A 22,982-nucleotide genomic window follows, 5' to 3' on the forward strand; every position below is an offset into this window, starting at 1 on the left:
CTCGATATTTCGATCTCAAACAACACAGAAACGACTTTGTTGCTTTCGCTAACTTTTATACTGCCGATTGTTTCACTTACTGCTGTTACGTGCTACTGGAATTTGCATAATTTTTTAAGCAGATGCAACAGAACTGACATTAGATGAATCCTGTTTTGATGAATTCTTTTTAAATGAATTATTTTTGTGAATCATTTTTAAATGAATTATTTTTGTGAATCATTTTTAAATGAATTATTTTTGTGAATCATTTTTAAATGAATTATTTTTGTGAATACTTTCTAAATGAATTGCTTTCATGAATCCTTTCTGAATGAATTATTTTTATGAATTCTTTCTAAATGAATTGTTTTCATGAATCCTTTCTGAATGAATTATTTTTATGAATCCTTTCTAAATGAATTATTTTTATGAATCATTTTTAAATGAATTATTTTTGTGAATACTTTCTAAATGAATTATTTTTATGAATCCTTTCTGAATGAATTATTTTCATGAATTCTTTCTAAATGAATTATTTTCATGAGTCCTTTCTAAATGAATTATTTTCATGAATCCTTTCTAAATGAATTGTTTTCATGAATCCTTTCTGAATGAATTGTTTTCATGAATTCTTTGTAAATGAATTATTTTCATGAATCATTTCTAAATGAATTATTTTCATGAATCCTTTCTAAATGAATTATTTTTGTGAATCCTTTCTAAATGAATTATTTTTATGAATCCTTTCTAAATGAATTATTTACATGAGTCCTTTCTAAATGAATTATTTTGATGAATCCTTTCTAAATGAATTAACCTTTAGATGCATCATTTTTGTGACAGTAAGAAAAAGTAACAAGATGTGATTGCAGAATATGCTCATTGTCAGTGTAATATATTTTGAGCTGTTCTTATATGATTTCAGAATAGACTCCTTGTCAGTACAATATATTTTGAGCTGTTCTCATATGATTTCAGAATAGACTCATTGTCAGTGTAATATATTTTGAGCTGTTCTCATATAATTTCAGAATAGACTCATTGTCAGTACAATATATTTTGAGTCGTTCTCATCTAATGTCAAAATATATTCATTGTCAGTCCAATATATTTAATATACGTATAATATAACATTGTTTTCATTGAGCTACATAAAAGCATGTATGTTGCAGTACAAACACATCTGCACCACATGTGAAGGTTAAATAATTAATTGTAAATCAACGAATTCGTCGAATCTCGTTCAACCCATTCCCGAATTAATCCACGTAATTGGAGAACATCCAAATGAAATGATGGTTTTCTGTTTCAGGTGGAGGTTTGATTCGAAGCCCCTCAAAATCGATGATATCTAGCGAAGAGTTGAAACGTTGTTACGCTTTTCAGAGTTTAAGTTCCGTTGTCGAAGCTGTTTTGTTAGCAAGATCGGTAAGCCGTAGCCGATCGAACCGAGCCGATAAAGTCTGTCGGAGTTCATTGATAGGATGGAAACGAGGTTACGATCGTGCGAGGTAGAAGCGTCGAAGAAACGCGAACGCATGAAATACGTGGTTCGAACGATATTCGTCGGGAAGCGGTAATCCGATCGGACGATGTTGCAGAGTGACGCGTTAAAACGTTAGCCGAGGTTAGAATGAAATGGTTAATCGCACGTGCACGCTGGAAAAATCGATCGAGAAGCACGGTCGAAACGATACAGTCAATTAAATCTCGACTCTATTAAATTTAAGCAGCGTTCGATGCACGCCGGCACAATGAGATAGTACCGATGGCAAGATTACTAGCGAGTAATCGGAACCCCGGAATAATAAAGCCAATTAAAAGTGTCAATCGATAATCGATAGATCGTTTTCGGAGGGCACAGAGAGAGAAAGAGAGCGAACGATGGCGACGATACCGAGGAGACGTCGACAGCGATGCTGGCGTGGTCTGTTCGCGACCGCGTACCTCTGCGCTTTCCTCTTCTGTTTGAACGGAATCACCGCTCAGAAACCGATCAATCTCGGCGGTGTGAAGAGACGGGACGTCTACATCGCCGGCTTCTTTCCGTACGGCAGCCACGTGCCCGAGAGCCACATCGGCCGGGGCGTTATGCCCTCGGTGAAGCTCGCCGTCGATCACATTAACGAGGATCCCTCCGTGCTCAGGAACTATCGGCTGCACATGTGGTGGAACGACACTGAGGTGAGTACCTTACGAACCTCTTGCAACGACAACCCTCGACATCTGACATACTCTACGTCGCTTATCGAGAACTTCTAATTCGAAGAGTTCTAATTTATGGGGGTGCGTACCCCCACAGTCTACTATCACACTACTCTATGCTCGAAACAAAGATAAATCAGAGAGAGAGCTTGATATCGGAGATAAGTTAAAAAGCACGTGATTTTGGGGTAACAATTCCGGGCTAATAATTCGATTGATGCCGGCTGAATTGATACCGTTAAAATTGACCTCGGAACGTAACCTTACTCGTTTAATTTATTTTTGTTTTACATATTCATCAGATTCGTTCGCGGTGCACCGAGCATTACCGGAAAACGTATTATGCATGAATTCTCCGGTAAAATCAATTTATTCGTTATCGTGCTAGCCGCGACCGGTTTACACGTTGCATGCAAAAATATCAGCTCGAATAACGGACGCAATTTATTCTCGGTGTGTTTCGCCTAGACCACGCGATACCATCAACCGTGAAAAGCGACGCTCAAAATTACGCAAATGCCGTTGTCTTGTCGCGGAAAAATTCTTCCGAGAAATGGAAGATGAACAGCTGCTTGCTTTAGCTTGAAACCACGGCAATTTAACCCCGTGAAAATAATTTAACTTGAAAATACCGAATTAAAGAGAATTCATTTCTTCTTCCTGTGATTTTCGTGAATGCCTCGACATTCGATAGTAACGATTTTCGATTCCTGGTAGAATTGGCCCGAAATGAAGGTTTCTTCGATTGAAAGGTCGGTTCGGGTCTTAATATTCTACCGAGGCCAATATTCAGCTACGATCGTGGCAATCAATTTTTTAAATTTCACCCTCCCGATCGACGTATCGTCCATGCGAACTAAACGTCACACTTGACTTTTTAAGGATATGGGTCAGTAGGTCTCGAAGAACTGCTTCATAAAATAGTAGCGAAAGTAAGGGCGAATGCCGTTTCCCGCAAAAACATTGCCACGGTTTTTTTGTTCGATGACCAGGAGCTTTGGAATAAATTTCGGGATACGCGGAGGAGTCGTTGAAAAACAAGTCCGTAAATCTGTGTGATCTTTCGACAAATGTATGTCGGAAAAATAATGGTACTTTTTAAACAGGAAGAAAAAGAATTAACTACTTTGGACACTGTAGTTTATGATCACTGTAGTGGTTGTACAAGAAGGAGGCACTTTAGAGAGCCACTATAGTGATTGTACAAAAAGAAGATACTTTAGAGAGCCACTATAGTGGTTGTACAAGAAGGAGGCACTTTAGAGAGCCACTATAGTGATTGCAGAGAAAGGAGGCACTTTAGAGAGCCACTATAGTGATTGTACAAGAAGGAGGCACTTTAGAGAGCCACTATAGTGGTTGTACAAGAAGGAGGCACTTTAGAGAGCCACTATAGTGGTTGTACAAGAAGGAGGCATTTTAGAGAACCACTATAGTGATTGTAGAGAAAGGAGGTACTTTAGAGAGCCACTATAGTGGTTGTACAAGAAGGAGGCACTTTAGAGAGCCACTATAGTGATTGTAGAGAAAGGAGGTACTTTAGAGAGCCACTATAGTGGTTGTACAAGAAGGAGGCACTTTAGAGAGCCACTATAGTGATTGTAGAGAAAGGAGGTACTTTAGAGAGCCACTATAGTGGTTCTGGAGAGACAAGGTACTAGGGAGAGCCACTATAGTGGTTGTGGAGAGTCAAGGTATTAGGGAGAGCCACTATAGTGATTGTAGAGGGACAAGGTATTAGGGAGAGCCACTCTAGTGATCCTATAGAGACAAGGTATTAGGGAGAGCCTCTATAGTGATCCTATAGAGACAAGGTATTAGGGAGAGCCTCTATAGTGGTCCTAGAGAGACAAGGTATTAGGGAAAGCCTCTATGGTGGTCCTATAGAGACAAGGTATTAGGGAGAGCCACTATAGTGATCCTATAGAGACAAGGTATTAGGGAGAGCCTCTATAGTGGTCCTAGAGAGACAAGGTATTAGGGAGAGCCACTATAGTGATTGTAGAGGGACAAGGTATTAGGGAGAGCCACTATAGTGATCCTATAGAGACAAGGTATTAGGGAGAGCCACTATAGTGATCCTAGAGAGACAAGGTATTAGGGAGAGCCACTATAGTGATCCTATAGAGGCAAGGTATTAGGGAGAGCCACTATAGTGATGACGGTGGTCCTATAGAGACAAGGTATTAGGGAGAGCCACTATAGTGATGACAGTGGTCCTATAGAGACAAGGTACTAGGGAGAGCCACTATAGTGATCCTATAGTGGCTAGGTATTAGGGAGAGCCACTATAATGATGACAGTGGTCCTATAGAGCCAAGGTATTAGGGAGAGCCACTATAGTGATGACAGTGGTCCTATAGAGACAAGGTATTAGGGAGAGCCACTATAGTGATCCTAGAGAAAGAAAATATTAGGGAAAGCCACTATAGTGATCCCAGAGAAAGAAGATATTAGGGAAAGCCCCTATAGTGATCCTATAGAAACAAGCAAAATAATAAGTTATTCCTCCAAAATTAATTTGTACCACCTTAAAATCGAATGTAGCATAATTTCCATTAAGGGACCAAACTTCCTTTCTGCTCGTTGATCTCAATATTGTAAATATGGTTATCTCTACGGGACCTCTCGAGTAGCGGAACAAATTCAGCAGCAAATATGCTAATGAGCGGTGCTTAAACGAATCTCCCGGCAAATTTAAGCGATTTCGGATAGCAGAAGAGTTTATCGTCTTTCAGAAATGTTAGAAATGTTCGACCACTCGATAAACTTTCGTCTTCGATGAAAATAATTGACGCTTTCCGGGTAACGATGTTAATCGATATAAAAAGAGAGAGCACTCAACGCTTCGTGCCTCGTGGAGAGTTTACCGTGTCGTTTAAGTCGATGTTCCTCCGATAGGGCGTCGGTATAATTCGTTCGTTAATCGTTCGCTTCTCAAAACGTTTATATTCGGAACGTCGCTTCGTTTCAATATCAGGTTTTTATGTCGTGTGCACGTACGACGCGTTAATTAACTCGAAAACGTTCGTCCGAGTGGACAAAAGGGATGCTTTATTTCCGGGGGAAATAAATCAGTTCGAAAGGGAGAAAAACAGGAGATTTTGCAAGGTGGATCGATCGAGTTTCGTCCATTTTTGCAACAAGACCGGGAAAAAGTCTAATTTCGTCGTTATCGTGCTTCCATTTATTTTCGCTTCCGAGACAAGTTACTCGGCCAAAGAACACGTCCGTACATCCACCGATTTTCACCGTTTCGAATAAAAGAAAATCTGTTAAGAAGGAGAAAGCTTTCGCGACAACGTCAGAGGTTCAGAAGAGGCACGCTATAAATAACCCGTCTCGTATCTGAAATCAATGGCTTTACGCTAAAACGTAGTTGAACGTAATTGAAATAATACTTGATCCAGATTATTAGACCGGTCATCGATCGAGGATTCCCTGTCCAGAATATTCCAAAAATCGCCCGTAAATAGACATTAACGGATTGAAACGTTGAACGAGATAGATTATTGTCCGGGATGAATCAGCGCTTTCGTAGGAGCAGCATTTCCTGTTCGATCGAAGATAAGGGGTAAAAGAATGGTTCGCGAACGCTGATTCCCTCGGAGATACGAGAATTCTATTTGCGATCGATTTTTCTTTAAACTGTTTACATCATTCGACTGTTATTTATCAACGATTTAATTGCTTTCGTTTCCGCTCGAACAAGTTCTTGCGCAAAATGGCGACGAAACTTAACCTCTCGAAACGCGATACGGAAACAGTAAACTCCTCTGCATTTCTCGGAACAAACCTCGACTTTAGCATCAATCAGAGATAAATAATTACTGCGATGTTGCAAATAGAGAAATGTTAGGTTATGTTTAGAGTTTAGTCTTGCGTTAAATTAGTCTTCCGATCGTAGGAGGCCGCCATCTTGAATACAGGTGTTACACCTCCGGAAATTAATAATATATAACAATAAGAAAATTAGCACGTGCTAACAAATTAAAACACGTGTTAAAATGAGAAGATCTGATAATTTTCCCATTGTATTTTATTTATAATTATTTCTATTACAGTATTAGTAAATAATTTTGTAAGTAGAGGCCGCCATCTTGAATACAGATGCTGTAACACATTCGGTCGTCACAAAAAAATTAACTTGTTAACAAGTTAAAATTAACATACGTTAAAATGAGAAGATCTGATAATTTTCCCATTGTATTTTATTTATAATTATTTCTATTATAGTATTAATAAATAATTTTACAAGTAGAGGCCGCCATCTTGAATACAGGAGTTGTTACACCTCCGGAAATTAATAATATAACAATAAGAAAATTAGCACATACTAACAAATTAAAACACGTGTTAAAATGAGAAGATCTGATAATTTCTCCATTGTGTTTTATTTATAATTATTCCTATTATAGTATTAATAAATAATTTTATAAGTAGAGGCCGCCATCTTGAATACAGATGCTGTAACACATTCGGTCGTCACAAGAAAATTAACTCGTTAACAAGTTAAAATTAAAACTTTGTTAAAATGAGAAGATCTGATCATTTTTCCACTGTGTTTTATTTATAATTATTTCTATTACAGTATTATTAAATAATTTTATAAGTACCCTGATTAAACTAGTACAAAATTTGGTATGAAATATAATTTCTGATGTATCTACGATATTGCAAGCGAAAGGGTTATAAAACAATTACGAAGCAAACACGACGCTGAAAATGCGTTTGAATTATCGAGAGAATTACATTTGTTTTCGGCAGCGGATCAACGTTGACCCGGCAGGAAATTTATATCGCGAACCAGTTCCAGAGACGTAGAGAAGTGAAACGTTATCGAACGGCAGCGAACTTTTCGAGTGGAAGAGGTAAATGAATCGCGTCTCGTTCGCTGAGCATCCGTGCATAAACACCCTGTCTAATTTGGAATTTATCGAATCGCGCGATTTTCGTTCGACGTTTATGGAAATTTCCGAATAGAAATTCTCCGCTCTCTTTCTGTTTTTCTTCCGTGATGTCTGACACAGCGTACTTTGCGCCCCTTTACGTACAATTGGATCAACAAAACGAAATTCGTTGCGAGTTTGACACGAAACCGATATTCCATTAAGGTGAAATACCTCGGACTACAAAATCGATCTAGCCGGACTGTAATAGTACTTTAGCGCACGTGGCGCATTGAAAAACGTTTTCCCGTATTACCTTCGCGCTCCATTAATCCCGGAGAATAATGTAAGAGAATTACGTGAACGCGTGAAATTTGCGAGTACATTTTAACCCTTGCTATTTGTCTTATGTCAACTCTCATATAACAACAAAAATTTATACACAGCGATTAAAGTTACGATAGTTCCTGCGTTCGCCGCTAGGCGGCGCAGGAGACTTGACTTTCTCGCTTGCACTCAAGGTGCTCTCCTACACAGTCTGTCAGAAAAGTAATGAAACTTTTTAAATAAATAGATAAATTTAAATTTAAGGAAAACTAGCCATCTATTAAAATAGCCAGACATTACTGGAATCAATTGTAACTAGCGATGAGACTTGGCGCTGAATTAAAAATTCAAAATATCAGTCAGTCACATATCGATGTTAAATATTTCACGGCACGAAAGAGCAACCCGACCCCATTGTTCCGCGCATTTTGCATCGATGGAAGCTTTTATCGGAAGCCGGAATTCTTATAAATAATTTTTCACCGTTCGAGCGGCTTGACCAAATTACCTTTGAGAAAGTTTACGAAACGTCGAATTGCCCTTGGAGAATGTGCGAGGTTTGCGTGTCAGAAAGTTGGAAGACGTATCGAGGGTGGGCCTAAAAGCACGTGGAAAAGGGGAACCGAAAGCGCGGTGGAAGAAAAGGGGATCTCGGACGTGATCGATCCGCGGATAATCGCGACCTACAGTCGACCAATAACGGCGCATCTTTTCGTGAAGGAATCTGAATCTTTCTTTTACCTGTTAAGCTCGACGTTGATAAATTAGCCCATTTACAACGAATACTAATCAGAAACTTTGCACCTAAAGCGTCATGTCTCGAGGATTTGCTTCAGCTGTTTCAATAATTTCTCCGTTCATAAAATTATTTTATTGTTTAAGGATTTGCTTCAGCTTCAGTTTCAATAATTTCTCCGTTCGTGTAATGTTTAATGCGGTCCCTTTACGGGCCGAGGCGTTGAAAATCGTAATATGGAAATTAAAAATTCAGAACACAATTTCACGCAACCCTTCAACAATCTCTGCGGCGTTCTCGGAGGTATTCGAGAAGAGGAAACGGTTAGTTTGTCGCGTAGAGGGACCGAATTCAGTGTGCCGGTGAAAATGCGTTATATCTAAGTTGTGCTAGGAAGTATCCAAAGGGAGCCGGTGTAAGTCTGGTGTAATTAATTCGGAAAGAAAATTGATAAAGCGAATGAGCAGGATAAGCGTAATGGGATGAAGCAAAGACTGAAAGAGATGGAAGGAAGAGAAGGGTGAAGAGAGAAAGAGAGCTCACCTTGACTCAGTGGCTGTGCAGTATCGATCCGTCGGGTAAACTCGCTAATATAATTGTCTCTCTACCGCAAAAACTAGCAGCTAGCTGCGTCGAAACCTTCGTTAATTCATCGGCGTTGACATTCGTCCACGGTCAGATCGAGCGATTTTCTTCTCGGCTGAACTTTAATCGCTCGACAAACGACGGGCGCGAATTCGCGAACCCTGGCGTTTAATCGATCGCCCTAACTTTGCGACGAATGAAAATGACCGATTTACTCGCGATTAAAGAACGAACAAAGAGAGAAAACGAGAGAGGGTCGTTTAAACGTGGCGAAGTTTACCTTCGGTGAAAATCAGCGATTCCGCGAACTCGCCGGAGAGTAAAAAGAAAATTCACTTTACCGTTTTATAGTCGAAAGCTTAAAAAGTGTCCGGATTAAGTTAGAATTGGCTGGAGGGGGGAGAAGCGTAAACACCGAGCGCGCAGACACGAAACGGCACGAACTGTATAAAAGCGTGCGCTCTTCGGCGAAGAAAAAACGAGAAAATAGCGGAAACTCGTTGAAAGACCGATTCGGTGAAGCGACCCGTTTCGCCTTAATTCGATTACTCTGCTTCGATCGTTTAATATTTCACCGGTAAATCGCGATGGATTTTTCGAAAAGAGAAAAACAACTTTGATTCATGGGACACGGAAACTGAGGCGAAACGAGTACACAGGGTGTTTCACAACTAGTATAACTCTCTTAGGTGGTGGAGTTCGAGATTCTGAACAACTTTTCCCTTTGCAGAAATTGGATTTGAAGCTTCGTTTCTGAATTATTAAGGAAAAATCAGAGCGCGAGTACGCGTGCGCAGACGCGAGCGCTTCGACTAGCAGCCGCGCATGCGCAGACGCGAGAGCCTCGAACCTAGCGGCCGCGCACGCGCAGTCCTCGCGCTCTCACTATTTTTCTTAATAATTCAAAAACGAAGCTTCGAACCGCATTTCCGCAAAGGGAAAAGTTGTTCAGAATGTCCAACCCCAGCAAAAAATGCAGAGAGTTACATTTGCGAGACACCTTGTATACGTAATTACGCGTCGCGAACCGGTAGAACTCCGGACGCGCTTTACATGCATGCATGCACGCGCGTACATCGTCGGTCAAAAGTTCGAGGCCGACCAGGCTTTACCGAGCTTCCGTAAGATAAATTGCCTCGTGTTTAGATCTATCGTTCTTCCGACGTATATACCGACCAACGGACCGATTCCACCTATTTTACGAGCAAGCCGGAAACGAGAACGAGTTACCTTCTTGTCGTTGATAAATAAAACTCGGATACGCGTTACGCGTTTATTCCGCGATTCGCGACAAAATATTTACGGGATACCGGTTTTTCGCATATCGTTAATTATCTTCCACCCGCTCTTCCGAGCTTCGTTATCGTCGAAATCGATATGTAGCTGCAAAGTTTCGATAGGTCTGACAATAAGTTGGAAAAGTTCGAGCTTCGATATGACAGGGAATTTTTCATAGGAGGGAAAATTCTTTTCGACGAGCTGAAGGGTCATCTTACATAGAAAGATACACGCGTTCAATGGAAATTACGGTTACGTAAAGAGTCTTTGCAGACCTTTCAAACCGAAGGAATCGAAAAACTCAACGACCTACTCGAAAAGAGACCTCTCTGAAATTTGTTCCCGTAACACGGTTCTCATTAGCGACGGCGGATCGAATGCGTTTAATTATGAATTATTCGATTATTCCTTGGCCGAACGCGCTCGACTATTTATTCGGGCGGACTCGCGTTCTCCATTTGTAACGAGCCCTCTCGTAATATCGGTTATTGTTTACTGCTTCCGAATAAACAAGTACGTTGTGTTTATCGCGCTTTCATCGGTTACGAATCGATAATTAATTAATAAAATTGTTATCGTACAAATTTGACGAGAACGTATCGCGTTTCACCAACTGGCCATTTCGCCGTCCTCTCGGCTTTTCTCTACTTTATAGCTTTCCGCCGCTCTTTCCCTGGCTTTGTTTCTTTCCCTTTTTCCAACTTGTCCAATAACTTTTAGTTAACCCCGTTAGCAAGACGTCCCGTCCTCTTTGTTCCTGCACTTTAATCTCCACGCTTGAAACTCGTCGTCGGTATAAAACTCCGGCGATCTTTTTTCCCGGCGTTGAATTTCGTCCGTTTACTTTACCGGAACGCGTATTTCCCTTCGTTCCGACGGGTTAAAATTGACCAACGATCTTGCGTACCGATACAGTTCCACGATACGGGAAATGGAAAACTGCAGAACGTTTAACGTTTTCCGATCGTCGCTGCATCGAACCAGCACTCGTGAAATCGCTGTAACGAGTACCGAAACTATCGTCCTCGGAGTCCACGCTAATTGATGTTCGAACCCTGTTTTTCTCTCCCGACGCTATTTTCTTCGTCAATGTTGCCCTACCGGTGTTATATCCGTTAATGTATTTGCGATTAATTAAGTTGCAATCGATCGGCGTGTCGCTACGCCTGGGGACACCGGTTATCAGATAAAGAACGTTTCGAATCACGGTCATTACGCTAAGAAGATTTCTATATCTTGCCTCGGGACCTCCTCGTTTGTTCGCGTATCAATACCTAGCGATTATGAGCATTAACCTCACCATTTCCGCTCTTGGATAACTTCTGCTTCTCTCAAGATTATTTCATTTAGAGATACTGTTTGTGTGACTTGGTAATTGTTTTAGATGTTCTTTGAAGTGAATGAGAGTTGCAAGTAGTGTCTTCGTTGAAGAACGCATTGTGTTGGCATTATTTTTTGTCAGCCTTACCTGTCAATCTTTTCTGTCAATCTTTTATGTCAATCTTTTATGTCAATCTTTTCTGTCAATCTTTTATGTCAATCTTTTATGTCAATCTTTTATGTCAATCTTTTATGTCAATCTTTTATGTCAATCTTTTCTGTCAATCTTTTCTGTCAATCTTTTCTGTCAATCTTTTCTGTCAATCTTTTCTGTCAATCTTTTCTGTCAATCTTTTCTGTCAATCTTTTATGTCAATCTTTTCTGTCAATCTTTTCTGTCAATCTTTTCTGGCAATCTTTTCTGGCAATCTTTTCTGGCAATCTTTTATGTCAATCTTTTATGTCAATCTTTTCTGTCAATCTTTTCTGTCAATCTTTTCTGTCAATCTTTTCTGTCAATCTTTTATGTCAATCTTTTCTGTCAATCTTTTCTGGCAATCTTTTCTGGCAATCTTTTATGTCAATCTTTTATGTCAATCTTTTCTGTCAATCTTTTCTGTCAATCTTTTGTGTCAATCTTTTGTGTCAATCTTTTCTGTCAATCTTTTCTGTCAATCTTTTCTGTCAATCTTTTATGTCAATCTTTTATGTCAATCTTTTATGTCAATCTTTTATGTCAATCTTTTATGTCAATCTTTTATGTCAATCTTTTATGTCAACCCTTTCTGTCAACCCTTTCTGTCAACCCTTTCTGTCAATCTTAAGTGTCAGTCTTAAGTGTCAGTCTTAAGTGTCAGTCTTAAGTGTCAGTCTTAAGTGTCAGTCTTTTCTGTCAGTCTTTTCTGTCAGTCTTTTCTGTCAGTCTTTTCTGTCAGTCTTTTCTGTCAGTCTTTTCTGTCAGTCTTGAAATGATAGCACGTCTGAAATTTCTTTTATGATTACACGTATAATTACGCATTGTATATGTATTATGAATTGGATTATAGTGTACGATGTTTAGAGTGCAACGTCATAAAGAGCGTTCCATCGATAAGTTTGTACCTTTTATCAACGATCGCTTCATCCGATTTTAGGATGAGCCGGCGTTCAAAAGATCCGAGTTCAAATAAATTCTTAACCGGATCAAAATTCCTTTGACGGAATAAAGTTGCCGGCGGATCGATAGCTCGCTATAAAGTTTTTATTTGCAACACGTATCGCTTCCCAGGCTATCGGCGTTTCGAGACACGGTTCTTTCCGTACATTGTTCGTTTTCGACGCGTGGCAACGATGCGGCGATTATAGTATACCTACGGGCATGATTTACGACGTGAATCTTTGAGGATAACCTTCGTAGGCGACAGAAGTTGCATTCTTGCCCTTTTAAAGTTCGAGTTGGCCGATCAATTTGTCGTTGGAAGCTCGTTATGGAAGAGTACGGTTCAGCGACGATACTGGCAGACTAAGCAAGGCGATCGAGCAAAAACCTTTCGTATCGTTATTCCAAAGGATTCCCCGATGATTAACGATCGTCCGTGACTCGTTTGCCTAAGCGCGTTCTTGCCTTCTGTCGAAAAGCCGAGCTTCGATGGCCGCTATTAAGATTTAAGCAAATAGCTCTCGAGCGGAAGAAGCGGAGAGATTCGTACTCGACCGAAGACGATTCGAGTCGCTCTCGATCACGAAATAGAAACTTTCGAGACCTCGAGAACTCGGTACTCGGCGCGGGTACGCGGCCACTTAAACGCTCGCGCGAGCCGCGGCTTAAAAACCGTCTGAAAAATCTTGAAACTTTTTCGAGGGTTCTGAGACGCGAGAATTGTACACGGTAGATAAGCCGAAAAGGAACTCGCAAGAAAATAATTGCCAGAGTACAGAGTCCGCGGATCTTCCGCTAAGCCCTCGAATTTCAAATTCGACCGACGTTCGACGATTTATTCGAGCAGGTTACGTGACCGAATTGTTGGAAAAGTTGCGACAATGAGCATCGAATGCCCATCTGGTCGATATATACCTCGAACGATTATCCTTCTATCCCATCCTTTTACCCCGGTGCCGTGGCCACGCCGGTCCTTCCGTTCGCTCGGAGTGAGATGTTTGCGATAGAATTTGAAAGTTCAACCCCGTCGAGGGTTTCGGTCCTTTCCAACCTCTCATCCACTTCACCCTTCGCTGTTATGTGCCGCTTTAACTCCACTCGTCCGCCTAGTTCTCCACTTCTCTCTTCGCCGTTCGGAAGCTGGATTTAAAGGGATGCTCGAAAGGAATCCTCTCGTTCCTTTCTCTCAGATTCTCCCGGCTTTCCTCCTTTCTTTTTCCACCGTTCGAAATGTGCCGAATTTTCAACGAGCTGCGGAACGTTCAAATATCTCGGCAATTTGTTCTACTATATTGTGACGCATCCCTGACGCGATCCTGAGGCACCCATGACGCACCTATGACGCACCCGTAATCCACTCGTGACGCACTCTACGCGATCCGGAGGCACCGATGACGCACCTTTGACGCATCCGTAATTCACTCATGTCGCACTCTTGACGCACCCATGACGCGCCCCTGAGGTACCCATGACGCACCTATGACGCATCCATAATCCACTCATGACACACTTCTGACGCACCCGTGACCCGCCCCTGAGGCACCCATGACGCACCTATGACGCACCCGTAATCTACTCGTGACGCACTCGTGACGCACCCATGACGTACCTCTGAGGTACCCATGACGCACCTGTGACGCATCCGTAATCCACTCGTGACGCACTCCTGACGCACCCCTGAAGCATCCATGACGCATATATGACACACCCTTACTGCACTCATGACACACTCGTGACGCACTCCTGACACAACCCTGACGCACCTCTGACGCATCCGTGATGAATCCCCAAAGCACCCTTGACGCACCCCTGACGCGCATTACATTTCGAATACAGGACTCGTATTTTCACTGCAGTGTGAATTCGATCCTGATTATAATATGCATAATTGCGGCTCGTTGAATGTACAATAATGTTTCATCAGTTGCCTTCATGTTGGGAATAATTAGCTCGGAGAAGCCTTTCACGTTTAGGTCGAACTCCATTCATTCGTTTTTAAAGATACCTGTTTAATTTAAATAAACCACCCCATATTCCTCCAATAGCGTGTGAATTGTCCAGAAAATTGTTGGGAGGTTGAAACCGTTCGAATGGAACCATGATCGAAACTTGATATTCGCGCGATAAATTTTCGTGAAAAATCGAGCGCAGACAGTTCCGTCCGCGTATCCTCGATATTAAACGCACTCGGATTTACGACGTTCTAATTATACCATTGCTCGTTAGATAATACAAATCCCGGCTTTACGTCGGGGGACCAGCTTTCCATGCTACGTAATTATGGACGTTTTAATTGACGGGGAAATTCAATTATGCTCGCCGCGCTCGCGATACACAATACGTTTAGCGAAAGCATACCCGCGCGGTTTAGACCTCGAAACAGTTAAATGCTCTTTTGCTCTCGTAATCGGCGTATCAAGTATTCGCGAAGAACAAACAAAACGCGGTGTACGCAGAGAGCGCTTTAAAGCAAGAAAGAGGAGTATCGACGGGAAGCACACCTGCAGGATGAAACTTACAGGAGAATACGTATAGAGAACATTATCTGGAAGCGTTATACGTTAACGGTGACGTACTGCCTTTATCGCGGTAACGTGACTCTCGGACTAACCTTTTCGTCTTCGTCGAGTTCGACCTCGATATCTTTTGACTATAGAAAAATTTCGAAGCTTAGTTTTTTGAGTTGCTCGGTGGGATAATTCGGGACTGGTAGACGCCATTTTGTTGTAGGCACCTAATGACGCAGTCAGAGTAAAGAATCAAAGGCAAGACAAAGTATAGATACTACTAGATCTAACAGATACTATAGAAACATATTACTAGACAAGAAAGTAGATGTTACTATACAGGAACACATACTAAAAAGAAGCGAAGAACATAACTATTTTGTTGTAGTCACCTAATGTGAACAAACACTAGTGTAGTTAAAGTAAAGAGTCAAAGACAAGGCAAAGTATAAATACTACTAGATCTAACAGATAGTATAGAGACATATTACTAGACGAGAAAGTAGATGTTACTAAACAGGAACACATACTAAAAAGAAGCGAAGAACATAACTATTTTGTTGTAGTCACCTAATGTGAACAAACACTAGTGTAGTTAAAGTAAAGAGTCAAAGGCAAGACAAAGTATAAATACTACTAGATCTGACAGATACTATAGAGACGTATTACTAGACAAGAAAGTAGATGTTACTATACAGGAACACATCTAAAAAGAAGCGAAGAACATAACTATTTTGTTGTAGTCACCTAATGTGAACAAACACTAGTGTAGTTAAAGTAAAGAGTCAAAGACAAGGCAAAGTATAAATACTACTAGATCTAACAGATAGTATAGAGAAATATTACTAGACAAGAAAGTAGGTATTACTATACAAAAACACATTCTAAAAAGAAACAGAGAACATAACTAATTTATATGTACCTAAGGCAAATGAATCGAGTGTGAATATAAGATCTCGAGTATTGCGAACTGCGCATGCGCACAGTAAACAAAATGGCGGTCACAAATGAATAGTGTACCAGCAGCAATTTATTTGTAACTATTCCGTCATTGTAGCCTAAGAATACATTTTCTCAATACATTCAGCCTGAAAGTTTCGTCGAATCCAAGTGATTTGTAAAACGAAACTTGCTTAAAGTAGAAAAAGACTAGCGAAAGTTGTGAAGTACGCGGTTGTGCCGGCAATTACGAGCCTCTCGAAAACCGAGTCCCGAGATTGTTCGACTTCGGGGAAAGATCGTTCGCGAGATCTGTCTCGTCTCCGAAGTTTGATCAATTTCGAGAGTATTTTCGATCGACAGCTACGAGAGTAATCTCCGCTCGGTGTCAAGCGCGTAGAGGAGAATGGGCGAACCCTAAAACAAAAGTTTCCGGGATCGATCCGTATAACCGACTGGACCACGAATCGAAGCTCGTGGCCTTTTTAGTTCGAAACTTTCCAGCTTATTTTCTTGGCAACCCTCGGGTTTCGTTACTTACGTTCGGTCCATGTATTACTTATTTCTCGAAATAGTCCGATAAGGGCCGTATTCCCGGGCTTTTCGTTTCGATAACGACCGATATCGTTCCCATAAATATCCGCTCTTTTTCAGCCCGTTTACTTAATTTCGAACGTTTTGCCCGAGCATTTACCAGGGAAAGAACACGTACGAGGCACCAAAACAGAGAATAAAATACCGTCGACAGCGGGACGACAAAGTGCATTCGATGAATAAGGAATTAACCGCGCAACTAGCCGGATCCTTCGTTAGCGAATTCCCTTTCAGAGGCTGCCAGCTAATGACAAGCTTTGTCGACGCAAAGAGAAGTATTTAACGCGTTCTTACGTTTGTCGCGGTACCGTGCGTTTCGCCTCCGCTGTTGTCCTAAATGATCGACGTAATTTTTGAAACTCCCCGAGAGTGAAACGCGGCCATTCGCAGCAATGTGTGTTACTCGCGGTTTAAGGATCACGAAGATCGATGTTTCGAGGAGGCAAAGGAACGCAAAGGGCCGGATAGACGGGAACCGTATAAACGCGTACAAAGGCCGGCTGATTTCAATCGGTAACCACCGTTGCCGAGCGCATCAAGCACGAACTCGTTTCCGAGAGTTAATTATCGGAATGCATCACGCTCCGCGTCGCTGAGACCCGCTTCATTTTTCTCCCGAGAGTATACGAGTAATATAAACGCCTCCGCGGTTTCTCTTTGTTTTCTTTTGCATGTGGAAATACGGTTAACGAACGGGTCACCGCACGCTAAAACGATCGCCTCATCGACGACCTCTTCCTTTTCCTGCCCGTTCCATTTTCTTCCTCGACATCCAGAAAACCAGACTTTCCCGAGGAAATTCGATAAAGCTATGCATGCAACGGTCAGAACACCTTATCGTAGTTTTATAACCCGTTAAATCGATATTCCACCTTGCTATCGCGTACATTTTCGTTTAATTCGCAATCACGGTAGCGTTCTATGTCTCCGCTGGGAAATACGCGTAACGTGGATGGACCTCGTCCTGGTTACTCGTCGCTACTCTCGAGATATCCTGTGGTCTTTCGATTACAATCGTTTAAACTGTCGCGACACTAACAGAGTGTCTACACTCGTCACTAGATAAGCTCCAAGTTGTTGTCCGACTCGAGTGATTGAACGCTTTCATGGAGGTGTAGGGTTTCTTTATAAAGACCTGTATTAACCTCTACGAAAAGTCACTGCTAGTTTTTGTGCATTTTTTGACTGATTTTACATGTGCACCACTAATAATGAATCTACATGTGCTCTAGACACCTCACTTTTGATAAGTCGAAATACTTCATAGGTGTAGGGTTTCTGAATAAGGACTGGGTGTCAGGTTTAATCCTTTGCGAAAGATGGCTGGTTTTAGTGCATCAATTTTTAATTATTTTTTTAACTAACTCTACAGTGCTATACATGTGCACCACTAGTTTTAATGTAACAATTTTTAATTATTTTTTAACTGAACTATACATGTGCACCACTAGTTTTAATTTAACAATTTGAGATTTTTTAAATGAATCTACATGTGCTGCAGACACCTCACTTTTGACAAGTCAAAATACTTCATAGGTGTAAGGTTTTTGAATATAGACTGGATGCCAGGATTAATCCTTTAGAAAAGATGACTAGTTTTAATGTAACAATTTTTAATTATTTTTTAACTGAACTATACATGTGCACCACTAATTTTAATTTAACAATTTGAGATTTTTTAAATGAATCTACATGTGCTGCAGACACCTCACTTTTGACTAGTCAAAATACTTCATAGGTGTAGGATTTCTGAGAAAGGACTGAGTGTCAGGATTAATCCTTTGCGAAAGATGGCTGGTTTTAATGTAACAATTTTTAATTATTTTTTTAACTAACTCTACAGTGCTATACATGTGCAACCACTATTTTTAATATAACAATTTGAGATTTTTTAAATGTATCTACATGTGCTGTAGACACCTCACTTTTGACTAGTCAAAATACTTCATAGGTGTAGGATTTCTGAGAAAGGACTGAGTGTCAGGATTAATCCTTTGCGAAAGATGGCTGGTTTTAATGTAACAATTTTTAATTACTTTTTAACTGAATCTCCACTGCTATACATGTGCACCATTACTTTTAATGTAACAATTTTAAATTATTTTTTTAACTGAATCTCCACTGCTACACACATACCCATCACTACTTTTAATGTAACAATTTTTAATAATTTTTTTTAACTGCATCTACAGTGTACATGTGCTGTATACACCTTAATTTTGACAACTCTAAATGGTTCATAATACCAGAAATATTTTAACTTTCTCCGTCAGTTTTAATATTGTCCCCAAGATTAGTAGTGACAGTCACGAGAAAGCAGGGGCTAATACGATGGCACGGGCGGCAAAATTGGCACACCGCCGCGACACATCTTGTCGCTTTGTCAAACGCGTCTGGATGTTTCGATCGAGTTGGTAAATTGTCGCGAAACGTAACTCGTCCCATGCGGGGCCTAATTTAGCTAAATTGTACGATACGTCGAATCGCGTGCGTTAGAGCGACGGCTCTCTCGATAGCTCGTTACGTATTACGATGCTATCGATCCTTTCCGGTGATTACGCGTAAACATATAGACACGTTACACGTGCAACCAATGAGGCGCATACGTTACGCTCGTCATTAAACTGATAATATCAAATTTATCCGAAAAACCTAACTCCTTGTTTCGATCGGAGGAGTCGGAAAAAGAGAAACAACTCTCAGTGCACTTCCTGAGAGAAATTGTTTAACACTAAACACTAAACTGCTAAACACTAAACCCTTAACACTAAAACTGCTGACATTAAGTGCTCGTTTATCGAAGAATAAAAAATAAAACGAAAAGGGCAATAAATAAATACTACAGCAAGTAGCATACAGAACTAGTTTGACTTGAACAAAATATGACAGACATCTGCATGAAATCACGACAATAAAATTTTGTAATATCAAATGAAAAATCTGAAACCAGCCATTTTGATTAGTTGGTAGTTTTAGTGTTAAACGATCACGCTGAGTCCTGTGTCACCTTTTGCCAAGAGAAGATAAAATAGAGAGATCCTGAAATATTTTTAAACCACGAGATTCGTTCAGTAAACCGAAACTATTTGAGCCATCTCAAAAAAGAAATAATCGAATTAGCCGGAACATTGTTCTCCGTCGATCAAAGAATTCCGAGTGTCAAAGGAAGATCGCTTACGTTGTATCGGAATCCGCGATGCTTATCGAGAGATTTTGCCAATAAAGGAAATATCGGACGAAACAAAAGCTGTAAAGAAAACTGCTTGAGATGCGCCCGATACGTTCTCTAACAATAAACGTAATTGATTAACGATATCGACTTTATCACATTTTGAACTCCGTGGCGAAGATTCGTCGGAAATACGAAAAATCAACATCCGAGATACACGGCGCCAGACTAGACACTCGTGCGAGTCACTCACCCTCGCGTAAGTAGTTGTTCGTTAGTACTCGGAAGAAACGTAAGCGAGGAGAGTCTTGGTCGCGTTTAAAGTCGATGTCCACTTAACCCGGATTTCTTTGTCCGCTGTCCGTCAACTTGTCCACTCGTTCTTTTTCCCACGACAATTAAACGAGACACCTCGCGAGATGCTCGTTCAATTTTTCGATTGGTCCAAACTTTTGAACAATTTAATCGCCGGAGAGGACAGATGGTCATAAACCGCTAAGAGGCGCAAACGAAGAGCTCCGCGACGTTTGTTCTCCGCTCAAAGTGGATTTTAACTCTGGCCAGAGCAAAGGAAGCGGGTCCAACGCTTTCGTTAGCTTTTCATCGGTAACGTTTGCACAGGGTGCGCTTGCACGGAGGCCGCGAAAGTTTAATCTTTGTATGCTTTTTATCGATCGAAACAATAATTTCGAGGGACACTAATTATTACAGGAGGTCATGGTTTACGGGGTTTACAAGAGACGCAGCGTAAACACGTACTCCTTATCTACCTTGTCAGGGCGAACACGGAACATTTCTTTTTCGTGCTCTTCACGAGTTTACGAACAGAGGCGCAACGAACTGGCGAGTGCATCCAAACTGGAAGGGAGAGATACCGTTGCTAGCGTCGAGATCACGTTTCATCGTTATAGCCGCTACAAAACTGAGATCTTTAGCTTTCGATCGTGCTTAACCAGCTATCTTTGCGAGCCTCTACATATCCCAACTTACACGTCTTGCAACTTCGGCGTCTATGGTCTGCGCCGATCGGAAACTTTATCTGCTCCGTCGTTAATGGCGTAGGCGCCATTTTGTTCACGACCATCTTGATTACATTAGCATCTTACACCTTCGACTTCGTTAAACATGTGATATTTTTGCAAGTTTGAGATGTTAAATCAGACAAATGATAAAGTTTGCGATGTGCATTGAGTGCGTAGAGTCGCCATTTTGTTTGAGTACGGCCATCTTGATTACATTAACATCTTACACCTTCGACTTCATTAAACATGCAATATTTTTGCAAGTTTGAGATGTTAAAGCAGACAAATGATGGGCAAATTTGCAGATAAAGTTTGTGACGTGCATTGAGTGCGTACAGTTGCACGGCCATTTTGTTTGACTACGGCCATCTTGTTTATATTAACCTCTTACACCTTCCAAAATTCGACTTCATTAAACATGCAATATTTTTACAAGTTTGAGGTGTTAAACCACATAAGTGATGGACAAATTTGCAAATAAAGTTTGTGACGTCCATTGAGTGCATAGAGTTGCACGGCCATCTTGTTTGAGTACGGCCATCTTGATTACATTAGCATCTTACACCTTCAAAATTCGATTTCATTAAACATACAATATTTTTACAAGTTTGAGATATTAAACCAGACAAATGATAGACAAAGCAGATAAAATTTCCAACGTGCATTGAGTGCGTAGAGTCGCCATTTTGTTCATATACAGCCATCTTGTTTACATCATCATCTTAAACTTTCACCTTCAAACTTCAACTTCATTAAACACATGCATCATTAAACAATTATTTCTATAAATTCAAGCAGATGTTACTATTAACAAACAAGATGGCACGCATACAAAATGGCCGTAAACAAAATGGACGTAAACAAACAAAATGGTCGCAAGTGCGATTCTACTAACGACTAGGATTTAAACGAACGAAAATTCGACGCCCTTTGCGACGCGTTTAGATTTTTGCTTCGTCAAAGCCATTGGAAAGCGTGTCCCTTTGAATTGCTCGAATTGTTCGATCGAACGTACCGCATTAATTACGCGGCGCGTTTGGTAAACGTTGTCTACTCCGTTCCGTTTCCTGCGATCGTTCCGCGATCGTAATCGAAATGTTCGATTAAGCTTCAATTACTGTTCGTCGAAACTGCAACATTTTTCTTCGCCTCTGCAAAACTGGTTAATTAATATAACGGAAATTAATGAACATCGAAATGGCGCTCGAAAACATCGAACGGGATGATTTTATAAAAACTCGTACAGCGCAAATATTTGATACTTTGATTCGTAAATTGCGAATTGGAGAGCGTATCTTTTAGCCGAACGCTCGTGTCTATCGACGATCGCAGGCTAAAACACGGTCGTCCTATATACGTCCGGTGAGCATTAAGGACATTAAGGTTATAGCATAGGTAATTAGTCGCGACGTCGATTAATATCGAGCGGGTATATTTTGTCGCGACTCTCGCTTCTCCGTGAAAATCGCAACGCGATCGTCGAGGGGACAATTAAAAGATCCGACAATTTTCCCGGTGGAGAGCGGCTGGAAGAAGCCTAACGCGAGGCATACGTGGTTGAGCTTGCAGGATATAATCGATACGCGATTACATTATCGTTTTACCGGCAGGAAAGCAGTTGCTCTCACGATATAAGACGATTAAACGTCGAATTAATGGAGGACACGCAGGTAACGAGGGTTCGCCTTGAAATTAGACCGCCTAAAGGAGCACGAAATCCGCTTAACGTTATCGACTACGGTTTTACTCTTCGAGGAACACTGTCCGAAGACCGTGAAGCTAAACGAAAATCCGAAGTGTTTTTTTCGAAAGCTGGTACCGGTTGGCAGGGCCTCGATAGAAAAGCAATAACTGTAGCTCGTAGAAAATGACCGATAGGCAATCGACTATTGGATATCGAAGCGAGGATTCGGTGTGTAACTGCGCCGCTTGTCTCCTACTAGGTCGACTAGCCAGCTTCTGCCTTTGACTCTGTCGGTAGTAACTTCGTAGATGTAGGTTGATTGCTTGCCCGATAGGGACGCGTTCTTTTCCTTCTGCCTTGCTTTACGATCAGGCAAAACTTCATTTTCGCCGGCCGTCTCTCTTTTATTTCCGATCTTTTCGATCCGAATGTCGAGCCGTTTTCAACGGTATCTCTGTCCCCTACTCCACTGACACGATTGTTTCCTCCAATTCCACGTATCGCGGTCAACGACATCTCGTAGACAAGAACTCGTAAACTTAATTTAAGGTTGAGCAAGTTGTTTGGGCAGCTGAAAGCGGAGCTCCGCTTTAGAGCCAGCGCAGCG

At 41.1% G+C, this 22,982-nt stretch overlaps 1 protein-coding gene across 1 annotated transcript in view; it reads left to right on the forward strand.

Annotated features, from left to right (window-relative positions):
- Positions 1-22,982, forward strand: part of GABA-B-R2 (gamma-aminobutyric acid type B receptor subunit 2) — a 71,148-nt gene that overhangs the window by 18,987 nt on the left and 29,179 nt on the right. The window contains exon 2 of the mRNA XM_076540267.1: positions 1,295-2,166. Within this exon, the coding sequence (XP_076396382.1) occupies positions 1,867-2,166 (300 nt within the window). The 5' untranslated portion in view covers positions 1,295-1,866. The remainder of the gene's footprint in view (positions 1-1,294; positions 2,167-22,982) is intronic.

The sequence above is a fragment of the Megachile rotundata genome, chromosome 15 (assembly GCF_050947335.1).
Source record: "Megachile rotundata isolate GNS110a chromosome 15, iyMegRotu1, whole genome shotgun sequence".
In the NCBI taxonomy this organism is placed as follows: Eukaryota; Metazoa; Arthropoda; class Insecta; order Hymenoptera; family Megachilidae; genus Megachile; species Megachile rotundata.